Here is a 24,848-nt window from a genome sequence, read left to right as displayed (position 1 = left end):
TTATAAATTCTTATTAAGCAGAGCTCCATCAGGGGCAGCAAGACAGTAACATTCAGCTTTGTCTCCCATTAGCACATAAAAAACTATAGTCCTTTAGCATCTCTTCCCATCTAAGTGGAAAGTTCCTGGCCAGAATATCCTACAATGAGGACCAGATTTCATTATGCAAATAAAACTAAGGAAAGCAGCAATTCTTCTTCAGAATCAGGGCTGTTTCCTTCTTTAACAAAAGGATACTGGTACTGGAACAATGCTCAGAAAATGAAGTCTGATAATATGATATCTAATGCAAAACTGCTAGACACCTTGTTGCCAATCCCCAAATAACTTTATCTTTCCAATATAAGAGGTGTTCTGGCAGTATGTAACGCAATGTCAACAGGAAGAAGAAATAATCACAGGCACACAATGAAACACAACCACAGACACTGGTCAAAGTTATTATTGTAGAATACTTTGATTTGATTTTTTATACAGACAAAAAGTGTTGACTTATTTTCCCATTAAATTCTTAGATTTCCATACAGTTTAGTCTACAGTATACAGCTGTGTTCTTTCATCATAGATAGATACTTTTTTCTCTTAAGTAACAGGCAGGTAATTATTAATATATTTAATAGTTTAATTTTTTTTTCTCTTTTTTGTTTTTTTTTCCATTGTAGAGCAGTAAGTGTATGTTCAGGAGAATGTGCAACTGTTTTTTCCATCAGCTAAAAGAGCACTGATGGAAAAAGACAATAATAATAATAATAATCATAATAATAATCATAATAATGTACAAGCTGTTCAATTTTAATTCTTTACAAAAAAGCAAAAGGAGAAAGAAAGAGGAAGAGACAATAGAATAAAACAAAAAAATGTGCTTAAATCGTAAACAAAAGATGCACATGTGCACATTTTGGCAAAATGTACAGTGATGGTGCAGTTGTACAATAATTTATAACTTTATATTAAATATAGTATATTATTTACTCTTTTTCACATTAAATTTTTTTCACCTTACCTTGCGTGATTTTTCTACAACAGAATGGAACAAAATGAAGGCAGACGATGGAGTTTTGGATTATCTGTTTTCTTTTTTTTTTTTAAATATATATATGCGTATATATATTTGACACTCTATCAGGAGTCTCGATAAAGTGGCTGTCTGTTGTGGTGGAGAGGAGGGATACCATACATATGCCACTGTAATATATATCATCACTGTCTGGAGAGTTCAATGGTTGGGGTATACGTCTTAGATATAGTTAGATTTAAAAATTATTCAGAGACGAGCATAGCTTGAGGCCTATTTTGGTAGTTAAGCTTTGCTGAGGATAAGATAAGGTTAGGAAATATTTCTTTATTATGGTATAGCAGGTTCACTGACCTATCCTCCCTGACCACCACTTCAGCCCGCTGATTGTGTCTGGGCCTTTAAATGGGTTCAGTCTGTGAGACCTGCCAGCGCTCTCGACATTAGAGACTCCACTGGAACTGTCTGAGCCTGATCGAACCCAGCGAAAGGTTGGACACACTCATGCAGATATAACACCGTTTTGCTTGAAGGAATATTCCGGGTTCACAACAACAACAAAAACTTTTACACTGTGTTTACACCGGACGCGACACTTGTCGTTTCGCACCGCGCCTCAACAGTCTGTCTACACTGGGCGCGACAAAGCAACCGTGACCTTTAAAAATTATTTGAACTTTGTGTCAGTACGTCATAAATAGAACAAGCCATCAGTTTACCGTCGAAGATTTGTCGTGTGGAGTCGCGGCGTGCCAAATCCAGTGTAGTATCACTGATTATAATAGTGTTTTCAGGACACGTCAACAACTGGATATATTGGCGGCACGGGACATAGGGCCTAAACAATGCCGCTGAGCCGAACGAAAGTGCTGATTATTGCTGCTGAAAATGGTCATTATTGTCATGTTTTGGGCTGTACTAGTCGGGAAAAACATTTGGAGTACTTTATACTGGCAAAAGTTATAACAAATCAAGGAGAAGAATGCAAAAAACTGAGGAACAAAGGCATTTGTGGTTGGCCAAACTGAACCAGGATTTCCAGGGCAAGAATCTTGACAACATTCGTGTTTGTTCTTATCATTTCCTGTCAGGTAGGTGAAATATAAGGATAATCTTAATTAATACTGCTCCTATGTATCTTTATCACCTATTATCTTTAGTTTGTCAAAGCTCACGTCCGATGTAGACACGGTGTTAAGTATTTTATTTTTTTTTTAAATTAGAGACAATTATTGATAATATTATTGATGAGGTTGAAAAATCAAGGTTGCGACGAGGCACTTACAATGAAATTGAATGGTTTTTAAAGGAAACTGAGTTATAATCATAAAATTGCACTTAATTAATTATATTGTTAAAATGTGTATTATTTGAGCCATAAAGCAGATTAAACAATCATTTTTACAATCATTTTAGAGTTTTATGGTCTACGCTGTAGCATCGTTATGAAAAAAGATGTAGCTTACATTTGAATTTAATTCTACACAGAAAAGGTTAGTGAGTAATTTTTCCCCCACACCAAATTCGTGTTGACATTCATACTATTTACATCTTGTGGCCACACTATTGAAACAATGAGTATTTTCAATGTTTAAGGATTAGCCCATTCACTTCCATTGTAAGCTTTGCTGTATGCTGTATTTATTTTTAAAGAAAAGCAGGCACTGAACCCAGAATATTCCTTTAAAAATGGGTTTCCATTTAAAGATCCAACGACAAAGAGTTCTGCTAGTCGTAGAACGAGTCAACCCATTTTAAGCAACGTATCAAGTAGTCAGATTGGCAGTGCGACACTGCTCCACCTCCAGGCTCCACGCCACAGACGGCAGTGTATCAGGAGGAGAACATCAGCATGGACTCTAGCACATTAATGACAGCACAGATGCGCTGGGAGGAGAAACGTGTGTCCACCAACTGCTTAAGAGCCACAGTGAAGCATCGACAGACGAAAGTGAAGTCAAACAATGACGAGCGATATGATATCAACATGCTCCGCAAAGACACAACCGACCAATGCAATGACATGATCTAGTGACGCTCATGCTTGCATTGTCTGCTTTCGATATTCGCCAGTTTCTTTGAACTGGACAATCTAGAAAAGTATTCTATACAGATAAAGGTTTTTTTCGAGATCCATATGTACATGTCGTGAAGCGTATTTCACAGAGCTGTGGGCAGGGCAGTCTGTTGCATAAGTGCCGGTCTCATTCCCCAAAATGATTGTATTAGGTTGCAATGTATCGACTGTAGCAGTATGATCGTAATCGTTCCAGAAGATTATAGGGTGTTGAACGAGGTAACCCTGGATGGTACGACTGATCAGTGGAAAGTCAATGGAATGTAACTGAATCAAACACACTATCATCTGACATGGAGAATCATGCATGTCTTTACATATATAATAGGGATTACTGATCTGTGCAAACATGTTGTCTATGTATGGACCAATAGGCAGACAGTGTGTCTATCAAAGTCCACCAGACAGCGAACCTCGATATTGTGCAAAAGTAATGATACCCTCACGGATTGTCCATCTTTAGCATCTTTGATATTTTCAACTATGGTGTGGCAGTATAAGATGGATTCCCTACCCTGGTGACCACAGTCTGCAGATATTCACAATCTGATAAATATTCCACACACATGAGGAAAGCAAATGTGAGTGCGAATGTATTTAAAGGGCCAGCAGATATGCATGTACTGAGCGAATAGAATTACTTGAGCATGTTTAAAGGGTTGATGCATTTGTTGGTGTCATCTGCACAACATGAATTTCAATGGCTTTTATGTGAAAGAAATATAAGACACCATTAAATGTCGAGTCTGGGCAAACCCACTGAAATCCTATTTCATAAATCCAATTTCAGATACTTTGAACAAGGTAAGACATATTAACAAGGCCATTTTGTCGTAAGGCTGATTGCCACTGCTGAGATGGAAAACCACCCGAAATCCCACCTACGACCACTGAATCACTGTGATGGGATTGCCCAAATCCTCTACCCTGTAGCATATTTTAAACATGAACATGTTGTGTAAATGTTTAAGATGTCATGATTTTTGTGTTTAAAAATGCTTACTCTCACTTAGAGTGAAGCTACAAATTGCCCTCAAATAATAGAATACTTTTTTTTTTACACAAAATGCTGTAAAACAATGGTGCGGCAACATTTTAGTCTTCTTTTTGTTATTAGCAGACGCATTATAATTGAATTAGTCTAAGCTTCAAATTAATATTATCTTTGCTTTGTTAGTACTTCTTTTTTCTTGCTTTTTTATGCTCTTAGGACAGACACAACACACACACAGACACAGAGAGAGAGAGATAGACAAAGTGAAAATGAAAAAAAAAATAAAAATCTTGGTGATCACAATAAATAAATGAATAAATAAATAAATAATAAATAAATAAATACAATGTTTTAAAGCTAATCCATAAAGCATTACTCAGAGTAATAAAAGTCTGTGATACCGCAATGATAATCCGAGCACTCGGGATGACGGTGGCGATAGTAAGAAGTCAAACATGATAATAATAATATTGAGTTTAGTAACACCAATAAAAAGTAAAGTGAATGGACCCCTACTCCACCCGTAGGGAACGTATTCCTTTGCATTCTGAGAAGTCAATAGTCACCAGCACTAAAGAGTCGCTAAAATCCATTGAGTCTGGATTCCTCACCTTCTCAGGTCAGTCCAAAGGAACTGCAGACACGCAGCAGACTGGCCTCCTCTCCACACGGTGAGAGAGAGGTGTCTGTGGGGATGTTGTTGTTGAGACATGAGGAGTGATAGTGCTTCCGGTGGATGGTGGTAGTGGGCGAATGATTGTAATGGGATGACCCTGTCTTAGTGTTGGGGGTCAACCACCTACAACGTGTCCGTAGGAGCCTCCCCCACCAGCCTGACCCGCACAGGTCCACATCCTCAAAGTTCTTAGGGTCTCGTCCTCTGGAGCGTGGTCAGTCATAGAGAGGTCTCCAGGGCGAGGAGGGGGTACAGCTGTCGAGAGGGGGTTGTCCAGTGGCCGTCTGGGCCTGTGGGGAGGTTCAGGTGGTAGACGCCGCTCTCGATGGCGTTGTTGTTGCGGTTAGGCGTGGCGGGGAGGCTGTACTGGCGGTAGGGACGGGGCGGTGGGTGGGTACGCTGCGGATGCTGGACCGGAGGAGGAGGGGGCTTTCGGAAGGCCGGATGCAAGTGGTGGTTGTGCCTCGACCACTCCGATTCGTCGTCAATGTCGGTGTCGTCGATCAGCGGGATGTTGTGGATGAAGTCGTTGATGAGAAACTCTGGGTGCGCCATGAAGTTGTGGATGGAATTCCTGGACGCGGGTTTCTCGATTCCGTCATAAAGGGAGCTACGGAACGCTTTCACCACCCGCATCTACATGGGAACAGAGGGGACGAGGCACAGAGGAGGACAGAGAGAAAACAGAGTGGGAGAAGTGAGGACAGGGAGAGGGGTTGAGACAGAGGAGGGTGGGAGCAAAGAAATCTCTCAGTACTTGTGTGACAGAAAAGACCTGAAACACTGTAGAACCTGTTCTGAACATGCCTTACAATGCACAGACAGCTCAAGATCAGGTTGCTGCAAAAATGTGCATTGGATCTGTCTGTTTTTTTTTGTTGTTGTTTGTTTTGTTTTTATTAGGGTAGGTGCAGTAATAATTTTAATTTGGTACTTAAAGGTGCAATGTGTAATTTCTAGTCACAGAAAGTTTTGATGCAACGCTTAAGCCAAAAGTATGCTTCAGTTTTAATGTGAACACTTAAGCCCAAAGTATGCTTTAGTTTTGATGTGAATGATTAAGCTGAAAGTATGCCTCAAATTTGATGTTAACGTTTAAACTGAAAGTATACCTCAGTTTCGATGTGAACACTTAAACCCAAATTATGCTTCAGATTTAATGTGAATGTTTAAATCCGAAGTATGCTTTAGTTTTTAATGTGAACACTTAAACCCAAAGTATGCTTCAGATTTAATGTGAACCCTTAAAGGAGTAGTTCACTTCCAGAACAAACATTTACAGATAATTTACTGACCCCCTTGTCATCCAAGATGTTCATGTCTTTCTTTCTTCAGTCGAAGGAAATAATTTTTTTTGAGAAAAACATTTCAAGAATTTTCTCCATATAGTGGACTTCTATGCAGTGTAAATGCAGCTTCAAAGAGTAACCTAGACATTCCCCCTCAGTCAGTCATGTTCGACGTTAGGTCGACTGACGTCATGGGCTCCCAAGTGAGACCGCATGATGTCAGTCGACGTAACGTCTCCGTTACTTCAGGGAACGAGGGTTACGAGAGTAACCTAGACGTTATAATTAATTTAATCATTCATTCACCCACTCCATTCAATCACACTAATTTGTTTGGGAATGAAATGGCACTATTATTTATTGCTTGAAGACACAACAGTTAATTCTGCTGTGGCTTTATTTGGAGCGATTGGTGGAGCAAAAATAGGCAAAAGGCGGTTGAGATTTGTAACCAAAGCTAATAATTTTCTTTCCTTTGGTCATCCACCAGTGCGTGATGCCCCTGGTCACTGGTTTAGCCAATGATGGGCTTCTCAAACAAACAGGATGCAATTCTGTTTTAGTTTTTATGCTGCAGAAATTACACAATGCACATTCATTATTTAGAATCTAAATAAGGCTTTATACTAAAGCTGCACAACCAGATCTTAAGAGTTTCTCAAAGAAAGACAAATGACAAACAAAATAAAACCCAATCTAAGACACAAGAAATGGACCCAAGCTGTCAGTTCACAGTTGTCACTCAAAATTAAAGGTGATGAACATTCTCATAAGCTCAAAACAGAAAACAGACCAGGCCTCAAACAAAGAGACGAATGGAAGCACAAAGTACCAAACGAAAAGCCAATATGCCATGTGTGTTTATCGACTTATTAGTGGTGAAGACTGAGGTAGTGACACAGAGGAAAAGAGAAACAAAGGAGGATGTCTTGATACACACATAGACACACAGCCAATGGAAGAAACAGTGGGTAAGAATCTGCAACACAGCTAAGCAAAGGGATTTTATGAATAGACAAATGCATGACTGGGGGTCCGGTTGGCAGGACGGAGCCACAGTAATGCACTATGCAGTTATTGGAGGAGTTATGACATTCTCCTCAATTGTACTTGCAGCATTCAGGAGTGTAGTAACAATGAAGCAATGGCACTCTAGTAATGTGATTGTGATGTCATAACAAAAGCCATGGAGACAACATGCGTAGTGAGGCCATCAGCCAATGATGTCAGTTAATGCCAATGAGTGAAAATAGGTCATAAGCTAAGAAGATATACTGTAGCTGAGGTGTTAAATATCAAATGATCTGTAATCTTATCTATGATTTTATGTGTCTTTCTGATCAGCAAAATGAGTTTTATTCCAGTTTGCATATGTGTGTTTCTTCAATTATGGGCACTTCCAGAAACAAATTGATTAATCAACTCCAAAATAATTAATCGCATCCAAAATAAAAGTTTGTTACATGTTTGTTCTGTGTATAACTAAATATATACACTACCGTTCAAAAGTTTGGGGTCAGTACATTTTTATTGTTTTTTTTTAAGAAATTAATACTTTTATTCACCAAGGATGTATTAAGTTAATAATTAAAAGTTTATTAAAAGTTAATAATAAATAATTTACATTGTTATAAAATATTTATATTTTGAATAAACACTGTACTTTTTAAACTTGTTATTCATGAAAGAATCCTGAAAAAAAAAAAAAAAAAAATCACAGGTTCCAAAAAATATTTGGCAGCACAACTGTTGATATTATCCAACCCTGATCATTCTAATAATAAATCCGCGTATTAGAATGATTTCTGAAGGATCATGTGACACTTAAGACTGGAGTAACAGCTGATAAAAATTCAGCTTTTCATCACAGGAATAAATTCTATTTTAAAGTATGTTTAAATAAAAAATATTATTTCATATTGTAAAAACATTTTAAACATTTTAAGATTAATGTAAACAGCCCACTTGTAAACACTCTTGTAATTCACTTCAACCTTTTTAAACTTTATGAATGATTATTTAAGTTTTAGGTGGTGTGTGTGTAAGAAACTGGACACAAACAGAAAACGGTTTCTAAAGTGCCATCTGCTATTAAAAACTAAGCTCAGAATTGATTCAAGAGTGAATCGCGATGTGTTCATGTAAATCAATCAATCCACAAATTTATTTGTCGTTTATATTGATGAATAATATAATTCATACACACACACACACACATACATTATGTGTCAGTATTTATTAAATATATACAAACATATTTTGGATGCGATTAATCACGATTAATCGATTTGACAACGCTACTTTTTACATTCTCACTAGTATAATTTAACTTCAGTTGTACTTATAACAATATCCAACAACAGATATACTGTACATGGATCATACAGGAAGTAGAATTCTCTATTTTGTGATATTTTGAGTATGCATGAACATACTGTGGTAAAAATGACATTGTGTAAAACGGAACAAAATGACCAGTTATCTTATTATTTTAACTTCAATCTTTAATTTCATAGCTAGCATTTTATGTATCCTAAACTGAATAATAAGTTAGCATTTTTTAGGATAAGTTGACAAAATTACAACTTGATTAGAAATTATTTACAATAAAAATATTCTGCTCACAAGCGTTTTTTCCTTTTTTGCAGTAAATGTATGGCACAAACAAGAAACAGTCATTTGTGTAAAAAATCTAAAATTAATTTTTTTTTTACAATAAAAATTATTAAATGTATTATGATTATTTAAAAAAAATAATATTTTAGGATGTAATTATAGTTTGAAAACCTTTTAATGTGACCTTCATATAGGGTAAAAGGCACCTTTGTTTATTATTGTTTATTATTTTCCTCTAAACCACTATGGCTTAAATGTGCCGTAGCACTTTCCAAAACATCCGCTTTTCAAGATACACATGCAATTTTGGCTGATGCTTGACGCGATTGCAGGCAGCAGCGCTAAGTCATTTCTGTGCTTCCTTGATCTAATATTTGAATATTTTTTAAAAAATGTTGTAGATTTAAGTAGCAAATGAGAATCGCTAAAATTATTAAATATATCTTCACTGTAAAAATCATTTGTTGAGTCAACTTAAAATAATTTGTTACCTGGCTGCCTTAAAATTTTAAATTTAGTCAACTCAAATAAGTTTAGTCAACTTGAAATGTTAAGTTGTACTAAGTGACAACTTAGATATTTGTGTTGACTAAACTTAACATTTTAAGGCAGCCAGGTAACTTATTTTAGGTTGACTCAACAAATTTATTTTTTACAGTGTTGAGACAAAGGTCTTAATGATTTTCAGTTTTGTTTCAGATAATTAAAGCAACAGTGTTTAAATAATGAAAGAATATGAAAAAGTATAATATTTGGGGGTAAAAAGCACCCCTGCCGCTAAAAGGCACAATAATTAACATGAAAATTAACAGAAGGCTGACTTTCTATTTGTTGACATGACTTTGTCATTGTGTTGGGTGTCCATCTTAAAGATAATCACCATGTTTAGAATGAAACCATCACATTTAAAAACATGCTATTAATTTTATCATTTAATATAATATTATTTGTTGTCACTACTGTAAATCAACATTAAATTATAGGATCTCCTTCAATGCTTTCAGAATCTTTACATTTTAAAATGATTTTGTTTCTGTATTTTAAAATATGTTTTATTTTAATATATTTTAATGACAGTATATTTATTGAACAAAAATGAATTATTTTATTTATCAAAGAAAATAGTACAAACGTTGCTAAAGTGATTGTTTTGAACAAGTATTAACTTAGACATTCTTAAAAAACAAAAACAAAATTAGCTATTTTTAGCTATTATATACTTTAGCTATTTTATTTGCATCAGTACTGTTTGTCTTGCTGGTGAGCCTTTTACCCTGTGTGTGGGTTAAAATGCCCCTCTTGCCACCTCATACATTTATAAGATTTTTAAACAAAATAATACACTTTTGGTGTGCCTCTAGCCATGTTGTACCCTATAAAGGTTTTAGCTTTTAGTTGTTTTTATATATATATATATATATATATATACTCCTATGACTTAAAAGTGCACAGTTGAAGAAACACATGCAAATGATCTACAGATGTGAGTCTGCTCTAGCAGGCCTATATGATAAATTGCTCCACAGGCTCAGATTACATTGACTGCCAGAGGATAAGTTATAAAATTTCCAGAGACATCATCTAGACGGATGATGATGACTTCTCTGAGACTAGTCACTTCCTGGCACTGAGCCATTGATTACATGACACCAACCGCTGTGACAGAAGACCTTAACAAGCACTATCACACTGACAAGAACAGAGCAGGCACAATAAACAAGGTCACAGCATCTCTGGTTTCTGCAAAAGTCACCTTATCAGCACAAATGGATCACACCTTTGTACAGTATCATAGGCCTGGAATTGAATTTAGGTTTTATCTGGCTATTCTGGATTACTGTTCGGATGACAGATTCAGTTGTAGATGTTTAGAGAGGTGTGGAAAAGCACATTCAGTGAGAGAGAGAGAGACAGAGAGAGTGCGAGCATCTTTTGGCATGCAGCAGAGCAGTCGAGTGCAGATGACACACAGAGAAGAAGAGCTGAAGAGTGCTGATGAGATCTGCCTTAGTCTATATGCAGAGAAAAAGAAGAAGGAGCACGGGAACCGATCAGAAAGCAAAACGCTCATTCCAGTGCAGCTGTCTCGTAGTCGTGGCACAGGAACAGAAACAATGAAAGTCGAGGTCAAACTCAAAAACTTGAATGCGTGATGGTAAGCAGTCAGGCTCATGCTGTAAGAGTAACTCAAATGCGGCTGGAGCACATATACACACGCGTCTCTCGTGTGTATATATTCAGAAGGAAGGAGATTTGAGAGCGCAATCCTTTGCTGTGGCCACAGGCCGGTGCCGCCCACCCCTACCCACATTTCAACACTCACCCAGCAAAGGAAAAGAAGCTAAAATGACCAAGAAAGAATTTACAAGAGACAAAACAAACAGGAAGGGACGGTCAAGCATTTGGTTAAGTGCTTATCTGTTTTTCCAAAGAGCCTGTTTGTTGAGAAAAAGTCATGCAGATCTCAATCGAGAAACTGTTTGTTTTCATTTTTGTTCTTTGAGTTTCTTTCTTTCTGTTTTTTTTTTTTTTTTTTTGCATGGATACAGGTAAACGTTCGAGTATATCGCCCACATTTGGGAATTTTTTGAGGTTTTTTTTACTCTCTGGATGTTTGCATGCCAGATTACTATCCACTGTCTCCCCCACGCTGTCCTTCAAAGAAAAAAGCTTGATGGAAAAACTTTATCATTAAAACCAAAAACCAAAAAAGACGTCTTTACTCAACAAATATTTCCCAAAGATGTCTGAAATGAAAATAGAGCTACACAGAAAGACTTGAAGCAGACAAAGTGATAAGATGCAGGAAAGGAGAGGAAGTAGTTAACAAAGCAGTGATGAAATAATGATATCATGTTGAATTTGTATGAATGCATTCAGAAAGGTTGACGCAGGAAGACTGTTAAAGGGTAATCGCTGGACATGGACCTATTTTCACTCTTTATAATGAGTAAATAATGAAGCTGGTTAAAAATAAGAGTGAATTATTAATATATCTAACTCCTGTTTTTAATTTGACAATTTATATTTAGAAGTGACTGTAAATGCGGTGAATTATACAGTGCAATTCTCTCCATTTAGTGAATTTTGTCCAATTAATGCAATTAAACTCAAAATTATACTGAAATGATCTACATTTTTCTCCACATTGCAAGTTTAGTTCTCTTTTCCATAATTTATGATTTATCTCACATATCTGCATCTTGAATAATTTAACTATGGTGATATTATACAATATTACACATTTAGCAATGCACTTTATAAAATGCACTGTATAATCTGATGGCAGAATTCACACAGTGACACAGACTATGAATATGATTATTTTTATCAGATGGTTGTAATCAAAGCTAGGAAAGCTTTAATAAATTAGCGTCGCTTGGACCTTTCCGCTTTGAGCAAATATATTCCACTGACTCTTTTACTGATAGGGAGCATCTGTGTTGAGCAGTGGACCATTACCGTACAAGGCAAATGTTTGAGCAAATGAGTGAGATAAACATGAATCTATCAGTGGCAGCAGTGCGTCTCTTCTCAACCTCTGGGTTGCAATGTGCACCCATTTTACAAAACCTAAAATGAAAACAAACTTGATCCTTAGATCTGTCAAATATCTCTAAAACAAACATTTGTGTTTGAGACAGCTGTGAGGAAAATAAAAAACATTTTTGGAGGGCTGTGATGAATGATTGATCTAAATATAGTGTTTTCTTCACTAAAGAGCTACATTGCTGGCATGAAATGTTTTCAAAGATATTTTCAGATGATGTATAAATATATACATCATAAATGAATAAAAATACTACATTTAGGCACACTAACATCTACTAAATGTTTCTGCAGTCTGATTCCTGACATGAGGTAGACAGCATGATCTCAGTCAAAGCCAAAGAAAATTTAGCGTGAGAAAAACAACAAAAATGATATGTATAGGGCTGAAAAAGAAGACTAGAGTGAGTCGAGTGGCACATTTCACCCATATAAGCACAGGTGAAAAAATGTGATGAAAAATGTACAGATACACATGAAGAACATCACAGAGCCGCAATGATATATGGTAGTCGTAATTAACATTTCTAGCCTGAAACAAAAAATACCACAGAGATGAAGAAAAAATCTTGAAGTACTGATAAAAATGTAGTTAGTCCACTTTTTCCAGAAAGAAAACTTATAATACACATTCTTAAAATCTCTATTAAAGTGCTATCAGGATGTATTAAAGGGATAGTTCACTCAAAAATGAAAATTCTGTCATTAATTATTCACCCTCATGTCGTTCCAAACCTGTAAGACCTTCATTCGTCTTCGAAACACAAATTAAGATATTTTTGATGAAATCTGAGAGCTTTCTGACCCTGCATAGACAGCAACACAACTGACATGTTCAAGGCCCAGAAACTGTTGAATAAAGTAATTATTTTTGTTTTCTTTGTTCACAGAAAGTATTCTTGTAACTTCATAAAATTAAGGTTGAACCACTGATGTCACATGGACTATTTTAATGATGTTCTTGGTAGTTGTGTTGCTGTCTATGCAGGGTCTGAAAGCTCTCAGATTTCATCAAAATTATCCTAATTTGTGTTCTGAAGATAAACAAAGGTCTTACGAGTTTGGAACGACACGAGGGTGAGTAACTAACGACAGAATTTTCATTTTTGGGTGAACAGTCCCCTTAAAGCACTGTTGTGGGTTCAAAACAAGTTAAAAGAATAGTTCACCCTCTTGTAATTATTATTCTTTAATAATAATTATTAAATTATCATTTACCATCATTGTTGTTCCAAACCTGCATGACTTTATTTCTTAGGTGGAACATGAAAGCAGATATTTATAGCTAAATCCAAAGTCCAAGCCCAAACTTGCATACAATTAAAGTGAATGGTGACCATAGAAGGTTTTGTTTTGTTTCAGTATTTTCAGTGTGTAACATCTTAAATGTTGGTCTGCTCCTCACACAAAGCTGTTTAAAAGGGTTATATGATGTTTGTAAAAAGAACATTATTTTGTATATTTGGTGTAATGCAATATGTTTACGCGGTTTGAGGTTCAAAAAACACTATATTTTCAACATACTGTACATTATTGTTGCTCCTTTCTGAAACGTGTCAATTTTTACAAAGCTCATCGTTCTGAAAAGCGCAGTGTGCTCTGATTAGCCAGATATCTGGTGTGTTGTGATTGGCCGAATACCTCAAGCCTATGACAGAAATGTTACACCCCTAACCATGTTGTGATGTCGTGTCCCAGCGTGATGAGACAAAAACAATAAAACCTATTATAAATGAGGCATTTGTTGCATCCAGTGAGGACATAATTAGTGATTATAATGACTCATACTGTTTTTTTTATGCGCTGCGTTGCATCGTGCCGCATAAACAACACGATGTCTGCATTTGTGATTATAGAAACAACAAACAAGCAATACTCTACACTCCTTAAAACTCGCAAATTCTTTAAATATGAAAATGTACTTACAGGCTGTGAGTCAGAACTGTGCCAGACTGTCCTTGCAAAAAAGAATTTACACTCTTAAAAATAAAGATGCTTCACAATGCCATAGAAGAACCTTTTTTGTTTACACAGTTCCATAAAGAACCTTTGACTGAATGGTTCTTTGTGGAACCAAAAATGGTTCTTCTATGGCATCACTGTGAAGAACCTTTTAAAGCACCTTTATTTTTAAGAGTGTATAGTATGCACAGCCTGCATTGTAGGTGATGTAGATATGTGGGGGCATGTTTGAATGAGCCATTTTAGGAAGTGTGGCTGAGTCTTAACTTTTATAAAGATTATCTCTTTGGGTTTAAGACTTTAATCTGTGCAGATCTTATATATGCACGAACAACACTCCAAAGACAAGGGAAAACATGAAAGCACATCATATAACCCCTTTAAATAGTGTGTATGATACTTTTATGGTGCTTTGAATGAAGCACTTGGTCACCATCCACTCTCACTGTATGAAAGAGCAGCATAAACATTCTTCAAAACATCTGATTTCATGTTCCACAGACAAAAGAAAGTCATACACATTTGGAATGGCGTGAGAGTTAGTAAATGTATTTTTAGGACAGACTTTTAACTTTTGACTCAATTGACAGCATCTTTGCTTGTTTTTTTAAACTGACAGACAAGCTGATATTATTTTCAATAGCATGACACAGATGCTATCAATAGAGCTGAACTTGTTTTGAACCCTTGTTTTGATTCCTGATATCTAGACATATGCTAATGTACTACGTTTGATAGAAAAATGAAAGACTGTTAGTTTAGAAGAGTTTAGAAGATGCCTTTAGAGGAGAGAACAGGAAACATGTAAAAATAGATTTAAGCCATGAACCATGTGAACCATGGAACAGAGAAAAAGACTGTGAGGATCTGTGGAAGGGAGACGCAGTCAGTTGCAGAGAGACATTAGAGGATGCTTTCACACAGTCTCATGATGGAAATTACAAGATGCATTATCTGGAAAAAAAGTAACAGAGGGAAAGAGAATGAAAAAAAGAGAGAGAGAGAGACAGAGAGAACCTTTCAGAGGGAAAAGAACCTTATAGGGCTTATACTCGAAGGTTTACCCCAGTGTAGGCTCAAAAGCCATAGCAGTGCAGCACATTGAGTACCTCTGCTTACTGAAAACCATCATCTTTTTAGCAAACCACGCTTGACAACAGAAGCCTCTCGGAAAATAAGTGAGTGCCATCTTCTCTCTGTATTCTCTCAGGTTTAAATACAGGTTTTTCTTGCAGTGTTCAGACATAATTAAAAAGAAAATGTATAGTAAAAGCAATTATTCAAATATTTAATGCAATTATTAAACTATTTAATATACAGTTATGTCTTGTATGACATATTCTGTTGTCCAAATGTATATAAACTATATACTACTTTAAAGCTGAAGTGTCATTTTTTATGATAAAATCCTATTACAGTCTAAAATATCCATAGCCATTTGTAGGTTGATTTATCTAAAAAGTGTTTCTCTGTGGTGCAATTAAAACAACATTGTCTCAACCAATGGAATTGGATTTGGGGCGGGACTATCTGTTTATCCAACCAATGAAATCTGATCTACCATAGTTTTTTGCAATTCTAAAATTCTAAAATTCAAAAAAACAACCACTTCAGCTTTAAAAAAAGAAAGATATTTTTTTTGCCGTGCACTTAACATTAACCTACATTCTGTTGCAGGTCATAGGTTTCGTTTTGGACAGAGAGAAGACAGAGAATGGCTTATCGAGAAACAGGGATTTGAAAACAAAACCAACACCTTCAGACAACAAAGAAGAACCCAACAGCAAGAGAAAAGGCCCGACACAGCAAGACAGCACACAGAAATCGAGAGAAGGAGAGGAGGGACTCGGGGAGGAGACACAAACAGCGGCCCATAGAGGATCAGTCAAAGCCAGACAGGCCATCTTGCAAAGAGCCACTCAACCACAGAGAGACGACTACAGAGAAGGTTTCAGATACAGAACAGAAGTACCACGGCACACACGGTGGGGTGTTGCATGTGCTGCTGTGTGTGAGGAGGAATGCTCTGTGCGTGTGTGAGTGCGTTTGTAAGCGTTTTCATGTTTCGTGAGTGTGTGAGAGTGTTGTGTCTGACACAGGTAGGGAAAGCAGGGAACTCACTCCCGGGAGCGGCGCTTGCATTGGCAGTGGAGAGAACTACATGAGTGGGGGTAGAAATATTGGTTACGTCATGGAGCTGGCTGAGCACTGAGGATCGACGTCTCACTGCACCCTGAAACGAACCACTTCTCTTGAACGTACTCACTACCTCCATCTGCAGGAGAGAGAGAGAACCACATCATATACACACTTCAGAGCAAGAAAGAGAGAGAAAGAGCAACAAGGAGGCAGCAGAGCGAGGAGAAAATATGCTTGTGATACCTCACCCGGTAGGAGAAAACAAAGCTATGTTGTACATCTTGTACATCACCCAGAAATGAAAATTCGGTCATTATTTATTCCTCCTAATGTCATTCTAAAACCATTTGCTGTGGAAAACAAAAATGTTATTTTTGTTTACACAGTGGCTACTTGGAATAAAGCACATGTTTTTTTGTCCTTTTTAGGGCTTTACAGACAATGTAGAAATGTGGGAACCGATGTAATTGTTCTTAAGAATTTCTCTTTGTGTTCCACAGAAGGAGGAAAGTTATACATAAAACAACATGATTACACAATCTTCATTTTTGGGTAAACTACTCCTTCTGCAACCAGGATCATAATGAAGTCATGTTGAAATCATAGCTGACCCAATTAATTGTCTTGCTTAGTACATGGTCTGGGTCTGATTTATTGGTACATAACATAAAGAACATAAAAGTCTTTATAATCATTCGTCAAAATAACTAAAACAGCTTATCGCTGACCACCAAGACTTGTCACATCAAGATCACTTTCCACTATTCAGGCATTCTCCAATAAAAAAATCAAGTCCTGAATATCACACTGACTGAAGAAGAAACAAATTGGCTGCAAATGGCATTCCATATTCACTTCAGAAACACGTCAGTTAATTTGTGACCCTGAACCACAAAACCAGTTGTAAGTAGCACCCGGTATTTGTAGCAATAGATAAAAAATACATTGTATTAAAAATTATCGATTTTTTTTATGCCAAAAATCATTAGGATATTAAAGGCACAATATGTACGTTTTTGCTGCTAGAGGGCGCATATTTAAAACAAACAAAGAACCAAAGGCGTTGTTTGATGACGCCATGATTAAGTGTGGAATCATGGGAGTTGTAGTCTTCACCCCCCCATGGCTGATGCAATCCGAAAGGACTCGGGCAGAAATCATGTTCATGGATGAGCTAATATATTAAAGGCTTATTAAAGTCACTGTTGTATGAAGCAGTATGAAGGACGAGCGCATTACACGGCTCGAAAGCAACTGAGCTTTTATTATGCCACAGTCGACCGCTTCCGCTTCTTCCAGTCATGTGTATGTGAGGTAAAACATCACTGTTTTATCATACTAGATACATTTGAGTGTGTTGAAAGTTCTGTTATAATGCTACTCTGTGCGTTCATCACCTGTCTAAAAAAATGCATAACATATTAAAGTGTCTTTGGGGTTTCCATGTTTCCTAAAATAAGATAAAACGAAAATCGAGGGTGTTTGATGTCACTGACAGGCGACGCAAAGACACGGTCTGTTATACTAGTTAAAATTTATTATTTCTCCGGATTTAAACATTCTTCAAAACATTTGGGATAACGTAAGTACACAATTCAGCAAAATATATAACACTGTTCTAGTGGTTTTTGGATATTTTAATCAAAAAAATCTTACACATTGTGCCTTTAAGTAAAGATCATGTTCCATTAAGATATTTTGTAAATTTCCTACCATAAATGTATCAAAACGTAATTTTTGATTAGTAATATGCATTGCTAAGAACTTCATTTGAACATTTTAAAGGCGATTTTCTCAATATTTTGATTTTTTGCACCCTCAGATTCAAGATTTTCAAATAGTTGTATCGCGAACATGTATTGACCTATCCTAACAAACCATGAATCAATGGAAAGCTTATTTATTCAGCCTCCAGATAATGAATAAATCTCAATTTCCAAAAATAGACCCTTATGACTGGTTTTGTGGTCCATGGTAACATTTATCAGAATTCCGTTCTGTTTTACCACAAATAGAGTGCGTATGTCACTGCAGTATTCTTTTGTCTCTAAATGGCTTTGTTAAAAGATCAAACAGACCGCACAAATTCACTTCATAATAAAAGCTAACACAACAAATGGATGCCTCTGCAACCACACCACCCCAAATGTTTCACTTCTCTGAAACTCACTTTGTGCGCTGAATCAATTTTGCATGCAGCCCTTAAGAACAAGTTGATCCAGGCCAAACGGAAATGGGAAATGCCGTAAGAATATGCAATCATCTTGCATAAGACCTCATCGATAATTAATCTGCAAATACCCTGTGTCAAAAACACAACTCTGAGAAATGGAGGCGCTCTCCTCAGTGGAGCCACGCAGGATGAAAGCCGTGATTAGATTAGGCTGACTGATGATATGAGGCCAGCCGCTATAATGTGCGTCGTGTTTTGCCTACTCAGTGTCGAGCAGTTAGGGAATCGATGGAAACCTTGTAAGGAGCTTTACAAGCACTTCAGCAATCCATACCGGGCACTCCAAATTTTAAAAAATGTCTATATAATGCTCTACTATCCCATCAAGTCTGCTCACTGATGGTGTATATTGGCAAGAACATGGCCAAAAGAGGAAGTGCTACATCATGCATGCACGTGCTTTGAGAACGTTCTAGCTCTTTCTAAAGTTACAGTAAGTTACATAAACCAACAGGCACCACAACAGACCTTCTCTATGCATGCTGACCCTTAATGTCATATATGTACCTAGCGCAGTTTGGCTCAGGAAACACAAGTAACACTAACAACTCACAAGTGCACCACACACCATGATACTTCGTTTCCTTCCAGCACAACCAGCACACCAACAATTCAAAGCAAACCCAAGCACATAAAGAGAGAAAAATCTCGCTTAAAGTCAGGGATGGAGTCCAGACTGAGAATTATGATTAGCGTAAGTGCAATTCTGTTCTACTCAAGGAAATTAATTTAGCATTGGACTCAAATCAAATTACTTCAACAATCCAAAAAAAAGAAAAAAAACCTGTAAGCTGACTTTCCATTAAAATTGTAGAGAGAAAGAGACAGTGAACAGAAAATGGACAGAGAAACAAGATAATATAATACACATTTGGTTGATTACATATATACAGATCAAATCAAAGTAATAACTACTTCTAATATAGTCTTCTCGCCCTATATTGTAACAAATGTAGGCACATTTATGATAATATTACAAGCCTTGAGGTGTAAGATAGGGATGCACTATAAATCAGTACCATGAAAGTAGATATTAGAGGTTTATTTGATTACATCAGCAGATACACTAGTGTTCAAAAGTTTGGGGTGAGTTATTATTTTTTCCTGAAAGAAATGAACTCTTTTATTCAGCAAGGTAAATTAAATGAATCAAAATGACAGTAAAGATAATTAAAATGTCAAAAGAATCCTGGAAAAAATGTATTACGTTTCTACAAAAATAAACACCGCAAATGTTTTTAACATTGATAATAATATTTGTTTCTTGAGCATGAGTCAGCATATTAGAATGATTTCTTAAGGATTACGTGACGCTAAAGATTGGAGTAATGATGCTGAAAACTCAGCTTTGCATCACAGGAATAAGTTACATTTTAAAATATGTTAAATCAAACAATCTATTTTAAATAATAACAGTAATTTCTGACAATATTACTGTTTTTACTGTATTTTTTATTAAATTAATGCAAGCCTTGGTAAGCATAAAATACTTACAATACATAAAAACATTTACTGACCCCAAACTTCTGATACAATATGAATTTAAAATGATTGATTTTAGTTTTAGTCATTTTTAAAATTGATTTTAACAACATAATATAGACTTTTCACATCAGCCAAAACATGAAAATAATTAGCAGCTTATCATATCGACCAGATTTTTTAATATTTCTGCATCCCCAGAGTCAAACATTGTTTAGATCGTCATCAAATCGTTCAAGCTCTATCAAGTCTGAGGAGCAACATTCTCAAGTCCCATGCAGCGACTGATTTCTGTGCTGTGACTCTGAGCCAAATGAGTTACTAAGCAATAAATTAGGACTTTAAAGGACTCGAGTTACATAATAGAGTGACAAAACAGAGCTCTGAGCATGGGAAGAGGGGGAGGTAATGTTATAGATTCTTGTTGGGGGAAATATATATGCATTTAGTGCAGGGTCCCAACAGTGGAAAGCAGAGACAGAGATAGAGTAGCAAAGGAGAGGAGGAAAGGATGAACTAATGTTGGTGATTCAGAGAAGGTCTAGAGAGAGCGGGGAGAGAAGAGGAGGAAACGAAAGGAAAAGCAGCATTCTTTGAGGAGACATAAGTTCTACTGTCTGTGAAAACCATCTTACGTGATTAGTGCTCTAACTAGTTCTACCAGAGGGATTGATTGGTCACAGGTAAGGGGTCTCATGCACAGCACCTGAGTCTGGATACGGTTAAGGCCTCTAAACCAGAGGATCTGCCCCCTGCGTAGCTCTCTCTCAGCGTGGTCTATCTCTTCCTCGTCCTCGGCCAGCTCGTCCTCCGTCATCTCGTCGGTCCCTGGCCCATGGCCCGCCTCCTTCAGACACTTTAGGTGACTAGTGGGCACTGTGGCGATCACCTGAGATGAAAAGAAAAATTCGTTTAAGACAAGGAGTGGAATAACTACGGAAGCCCGTTTCCACCAATGAATAAAAAAAAATTAAAAATGGTAATACCAACTTTTTACCTAACAATTCTTTTGACTTTTTTCCTCAGAAATGTGTGACACAAACTTCTGAATTTTTGTCTTAGAATTGGGAGATATAAAATCACAATTCTTACGCTTTTTTTTTTTTTTTTTTTTTTTGGAATTGCATGGAATAAACTTGAAATTGTCAATTAAAGTTAGAACTGCGTGATATACCTCGCAATTCTGAGAAATAAAGTCAGAATTTAAATATTTAAACTCGCAATTCTTACATTTTTCTCAGAATTGCAAGTTTATATCTCACAATTCTGACTTTATAACACAAAATTGCAAGGTATTAATTGAGAATTGAGAGACATAAATTTGCAATTCTGAGAAAATATCAGCCTTTTTATACCCTCTGAATTTTTTTCCCCCTTTCCCCCCCAAAAATAGTCACAATTACAAGTTTATATCCAATTCTGACTTTATTACTCACAATTGTGAGTTTATATCTCGCAATTCTGAGAAAAATTGTCAGAATTGTGAGAAGAGTCAGAATTGCGAGATATAAACTTGCAATTGCAAGAAAAATTGACAGAATTATGGGTTTATATCCCACAATTCTGACTTTATATCTCACAATTCCGAGTTTATATCTCACAATTCTGAGAAAAAAGTCAGAATTACGAGATATAAACTTGCAATAGCGAGCAAAACAGAATTACGAGTTTACATCCCACAATTCTGACTTTATAACTCACAATTGCAAGTTTATATCTCGCAATTCTGAGAAATAAAGTCAGAATTTAAATATTTAAACTCGCAATTCTTACATTTTTCTTAGAACTGCAAGTTTATATCTCACAATTCTGACTTTATAACACAAAATTGCGAGGTATTAAGTGAGAATTGAGAGAAATAAATTTGCAATTCTGAGAGAATATCACCCTTTTTATCCCCTCTGAATTTTTCCCCCTTTTTTCCCCAAGAAAAATAGTCAGAATTACGAGTTTATATCCCATAATTCTGACTTTATAACTCACAACTGCAAGTTTATATCTCACAATTCTGAGAAAAAATGTCAGAATTTCAAGAAAGAGTCAGAATTTCAAGAAAAGAGTCAGAGAAGAGTCACGAGATATAAACTTGCAATAGTGAGAAAAATAGAATTATGAGTTTATATCCCACAATTCTGACTTTGTAACTTACAATTGCAAGTTTATATCTCACAATTCTGAGAAAAAAGTCAGAATTGTGAGAAGAGTCAGAATTGTAAAATATAAACTTGTAATTTGTAGAAAAATAGTCAGGAATATGAGTTTATATCAAGTTTATATCTCACAATTCTGAGAAAAAAGTCAGACTTGCGAGAAAAGAATCAGAATTACAAGATATAAATTTGCAATTGTGAGAAAAATAGACAGCATTGCAAGTTTATATCCCACAATTCTGACTTTATAACTCACAAATGCGAGTTTATATCTTGCAATTCTGAGAAAAAAAAGTCAGAATTGTGAGAAGAGTCACAATTACGAGATATAAACTTACAATAGCGAGAAAAATAGAATTATGAGTTTATATCCCACAGTTCTGACTTTATAACTCACAATTGCAAGTTTATGTCTCACAATTCTGACTTTTCTCAGAATTGTGAGATACAAATCTGCAATTGTGAGTAAAAAACCCTCAGAATTACGAGTGTATATCCCACAATTTTGACTTTATAACTCACAATTGCAAGTTTATATCTCACAATTCTGAGGAAAAAAAAGAATTGTGAGATGTAAACTTGCAACTGCAATAAAAATGAGAATTTTGAGATAAAAAGTCACAATATCTTTTTTACATTTTTTATTCAGTGGCGGAAACTGGCTTCCATAAACGACTGATACTGTATGATGGTGAGCAGTGCTTGATTTACAGTATATACTGTACAATATGGGCAAAAAAAGAGAAGATTAAAAAGTACTGCCATTCTATCAGATTTAGCTGTGGAACTAGCCACACCCCCTCTTCCCAAAACCCCGCCCTATAAAGATACAGCTGAGACATCAGAAAGTGGCAGCAGCAAGATAACATTCTTGCAAAACAAAGCTGAAAAATAAAATGCTTATGAAGCTAGAATTGTGCCTAACTTGCATGACCCAGTTCATCCACCAAGCTCTCAGCTTCCTGCTGCTCATATTTGGACTTCTCTAGCACGAATATGCAAAATGACTGGCAGGCAGAAAGTACCTCAGCTTTAAGCGGTTAAACAATGAATCTGTGGTCTGTCAAGCAATGGGGATATTGTCTAAATAGCACTCTATTAAAAATCACTTTTAGCACCTAGCAGGGCTGTTTATTTTGGCTACACCAATTTAGACTTCCAGATGGATAAAATCGATCATACATCCACTGACAAATATTCACAGTAGGATGAGAACCAAAGAGCTTGTCCACCAATAAAATGCTGTACTGAGTCTGGCGTGGAAGAGCTTGAACCCAACTGAACACCCATGGGATGAATTTGGGATGAGCCAGACCTCATTACCCAACATCAGTGCCTGACCTCACTGATGCTCTTGTGTCTTAATGGGAGCAAATTCACACAGCTGTGTTCCAAAATCTAGTAGAAAAAAGCCTTCCCTGAAGAGTAGAAGCTGTTGTAGCAATAAAAGGAGGACTAACTCCCAATTAATGGACATTGGTTTAAAATAATTGCATATGGCACAGTTGGGTGTGGAGTTTGTGTGTTTACATGCTTGTGGCTATGTTGTGTACTGTATAATACAATTGCAAAGGAAAGTAAATTAGATGTACACAAAACAATGAACATTTTTTAAAATAATTTTTCTTTTTTTTCAGAATAACCACTTGCTTTCAATAGGCAATCTAACACAGCTATCAGCTAATGCAATCATTTCATAATGTCCAAACATCAAACAATTAATTGGATCATATGTGTATGAATTTTGAAAAATCTTAAACTTGACGAAATAATTGACACCTTCAGTCCCACAATTTTTGATGTTTTCTTTATTCGTTCTTTGTGCCTCTTGCTCTCCTACCTGACCCCACAGCAGTTCTCCAACTCCCACGAAGAGGCACCACAGCCACTGCTCCACATTGAGAGGGGCACAGCTGAAGGGCTTGCCCCCAAACTGCACAATCACAATCTGCACACACATCAACAGAAAACAAGCAAACACAGTCAACCCCAGCTTACTTAGCGCAGCAGAAATGCATGAATTCCTGTGGAATGTAAAAAAAATATTTTGAAGTATGTTGGTAACCAAACAGCTTTGGATTCTGTTAACTTTCATTGTATGGTCAAAAAACACAATGGAAGTCAAAGGTAACAAGACTGTATGGTTATCAACATTCTTCAAAATATCTTTTATGATCTACTGAAGAAAGAACTTCATACAGGTTTAAAACAACATGAGTTTCTTTCCCCCCAAACCAGTTAAGCGCAAATCCCACCTACAGCCAGACTGGTTTGGGAAAGAACATTAATTTAAGAAAGTAATACGTTTTACGTAGTAAGTAATAAGTAATAATTAAAAGTAATAATTATTTCTAACTGCAAGCATTAACAAAGTGTGTATGTGCATATATATAAATACATATATGTTTAAATAGTTAATTTTTTAATGTTTTAATATTGAATTTTGTTAAATTTATTCTTAACATTCACAAAGAAAATAAGTAAATATTGCATAATCATATGTAACTTAACATATAGAATTAAGTAAAATCTACATACCCGAGTTAAGTACATTAAACAAAGAAAATAAGTAACTTTAGCTTGACCAGCAAAAGTTTGAGTAATTTTTAACACAATACATTCATATTTAAGTATGAATGTGTCATTTTGAGTAGAAAATGAATTCC

The 24,848-nt window shown here is 36.1% G+C and overlaps 1 protein-coding gene across 7 annotated transcripts in view; it reads right to left on the bottom strand.

The window, feature by feature from the left end:
* Positions 1 to 409: 409 nt before the first annotated feature.
* Positions 410 to 24,848, bottom strand: part of atp2b3b (ATPase plasma membrane Ca2+ transporting 3b) — a 74,036-nt gene continuing 49,597 nt past the window's right edge. For 3 of the 7 annotated variants that reach the window (XM_051096375.1, XM_051096377.1, XM_051096378.1), the window contains 4 exons: positions 24,023 to 24,130; positions 20,739 to 20,921; positions 16,300 to 16,453; positions 5,240 to 5,398 (listed from right to left, as the gene is read on the bottom strand). In XM_051096375.1, the coding sequence (XP_050952332.1) occupies positions 5,373 to 5,398; positions 16,300 to 16,453; positions 20,739 to 20,921; positions 24,023 to 24,130 (471 nt within the window). In that variant the 3' untranslated portion in view covers positions 5,240 to 5,372. Of the gene's footprint in view, positions 5,399 to 16,299; positions 16,454 to 20,738; positions 20,922 to 24,022; positions 24,131 to 24,848 lie in introns of all 7 variants that reach the window. The other 4 variants (XM_051096372.1, XM_051096373.1, XM_051096374.1 and 1 more) reach the window with 2 other exon arrangements.

This window comes from Labeo rohita, chromosome 23, assembly GCF_022985175.1.
Source record: "Labeo rohita strain BAU-BD-2019 chromosome 23, IGBB_LRoh.1.0, whole genome shotgun sequence".
NCBI lineage: Eukaryota > Metazoa > Chordata > Actinopteri > Cypriniformes > Cyprinidae > Labeo > Labeo rohita.
This window is presented reverse-complemented; position numbering and strand designations above follow the sequence as displayed.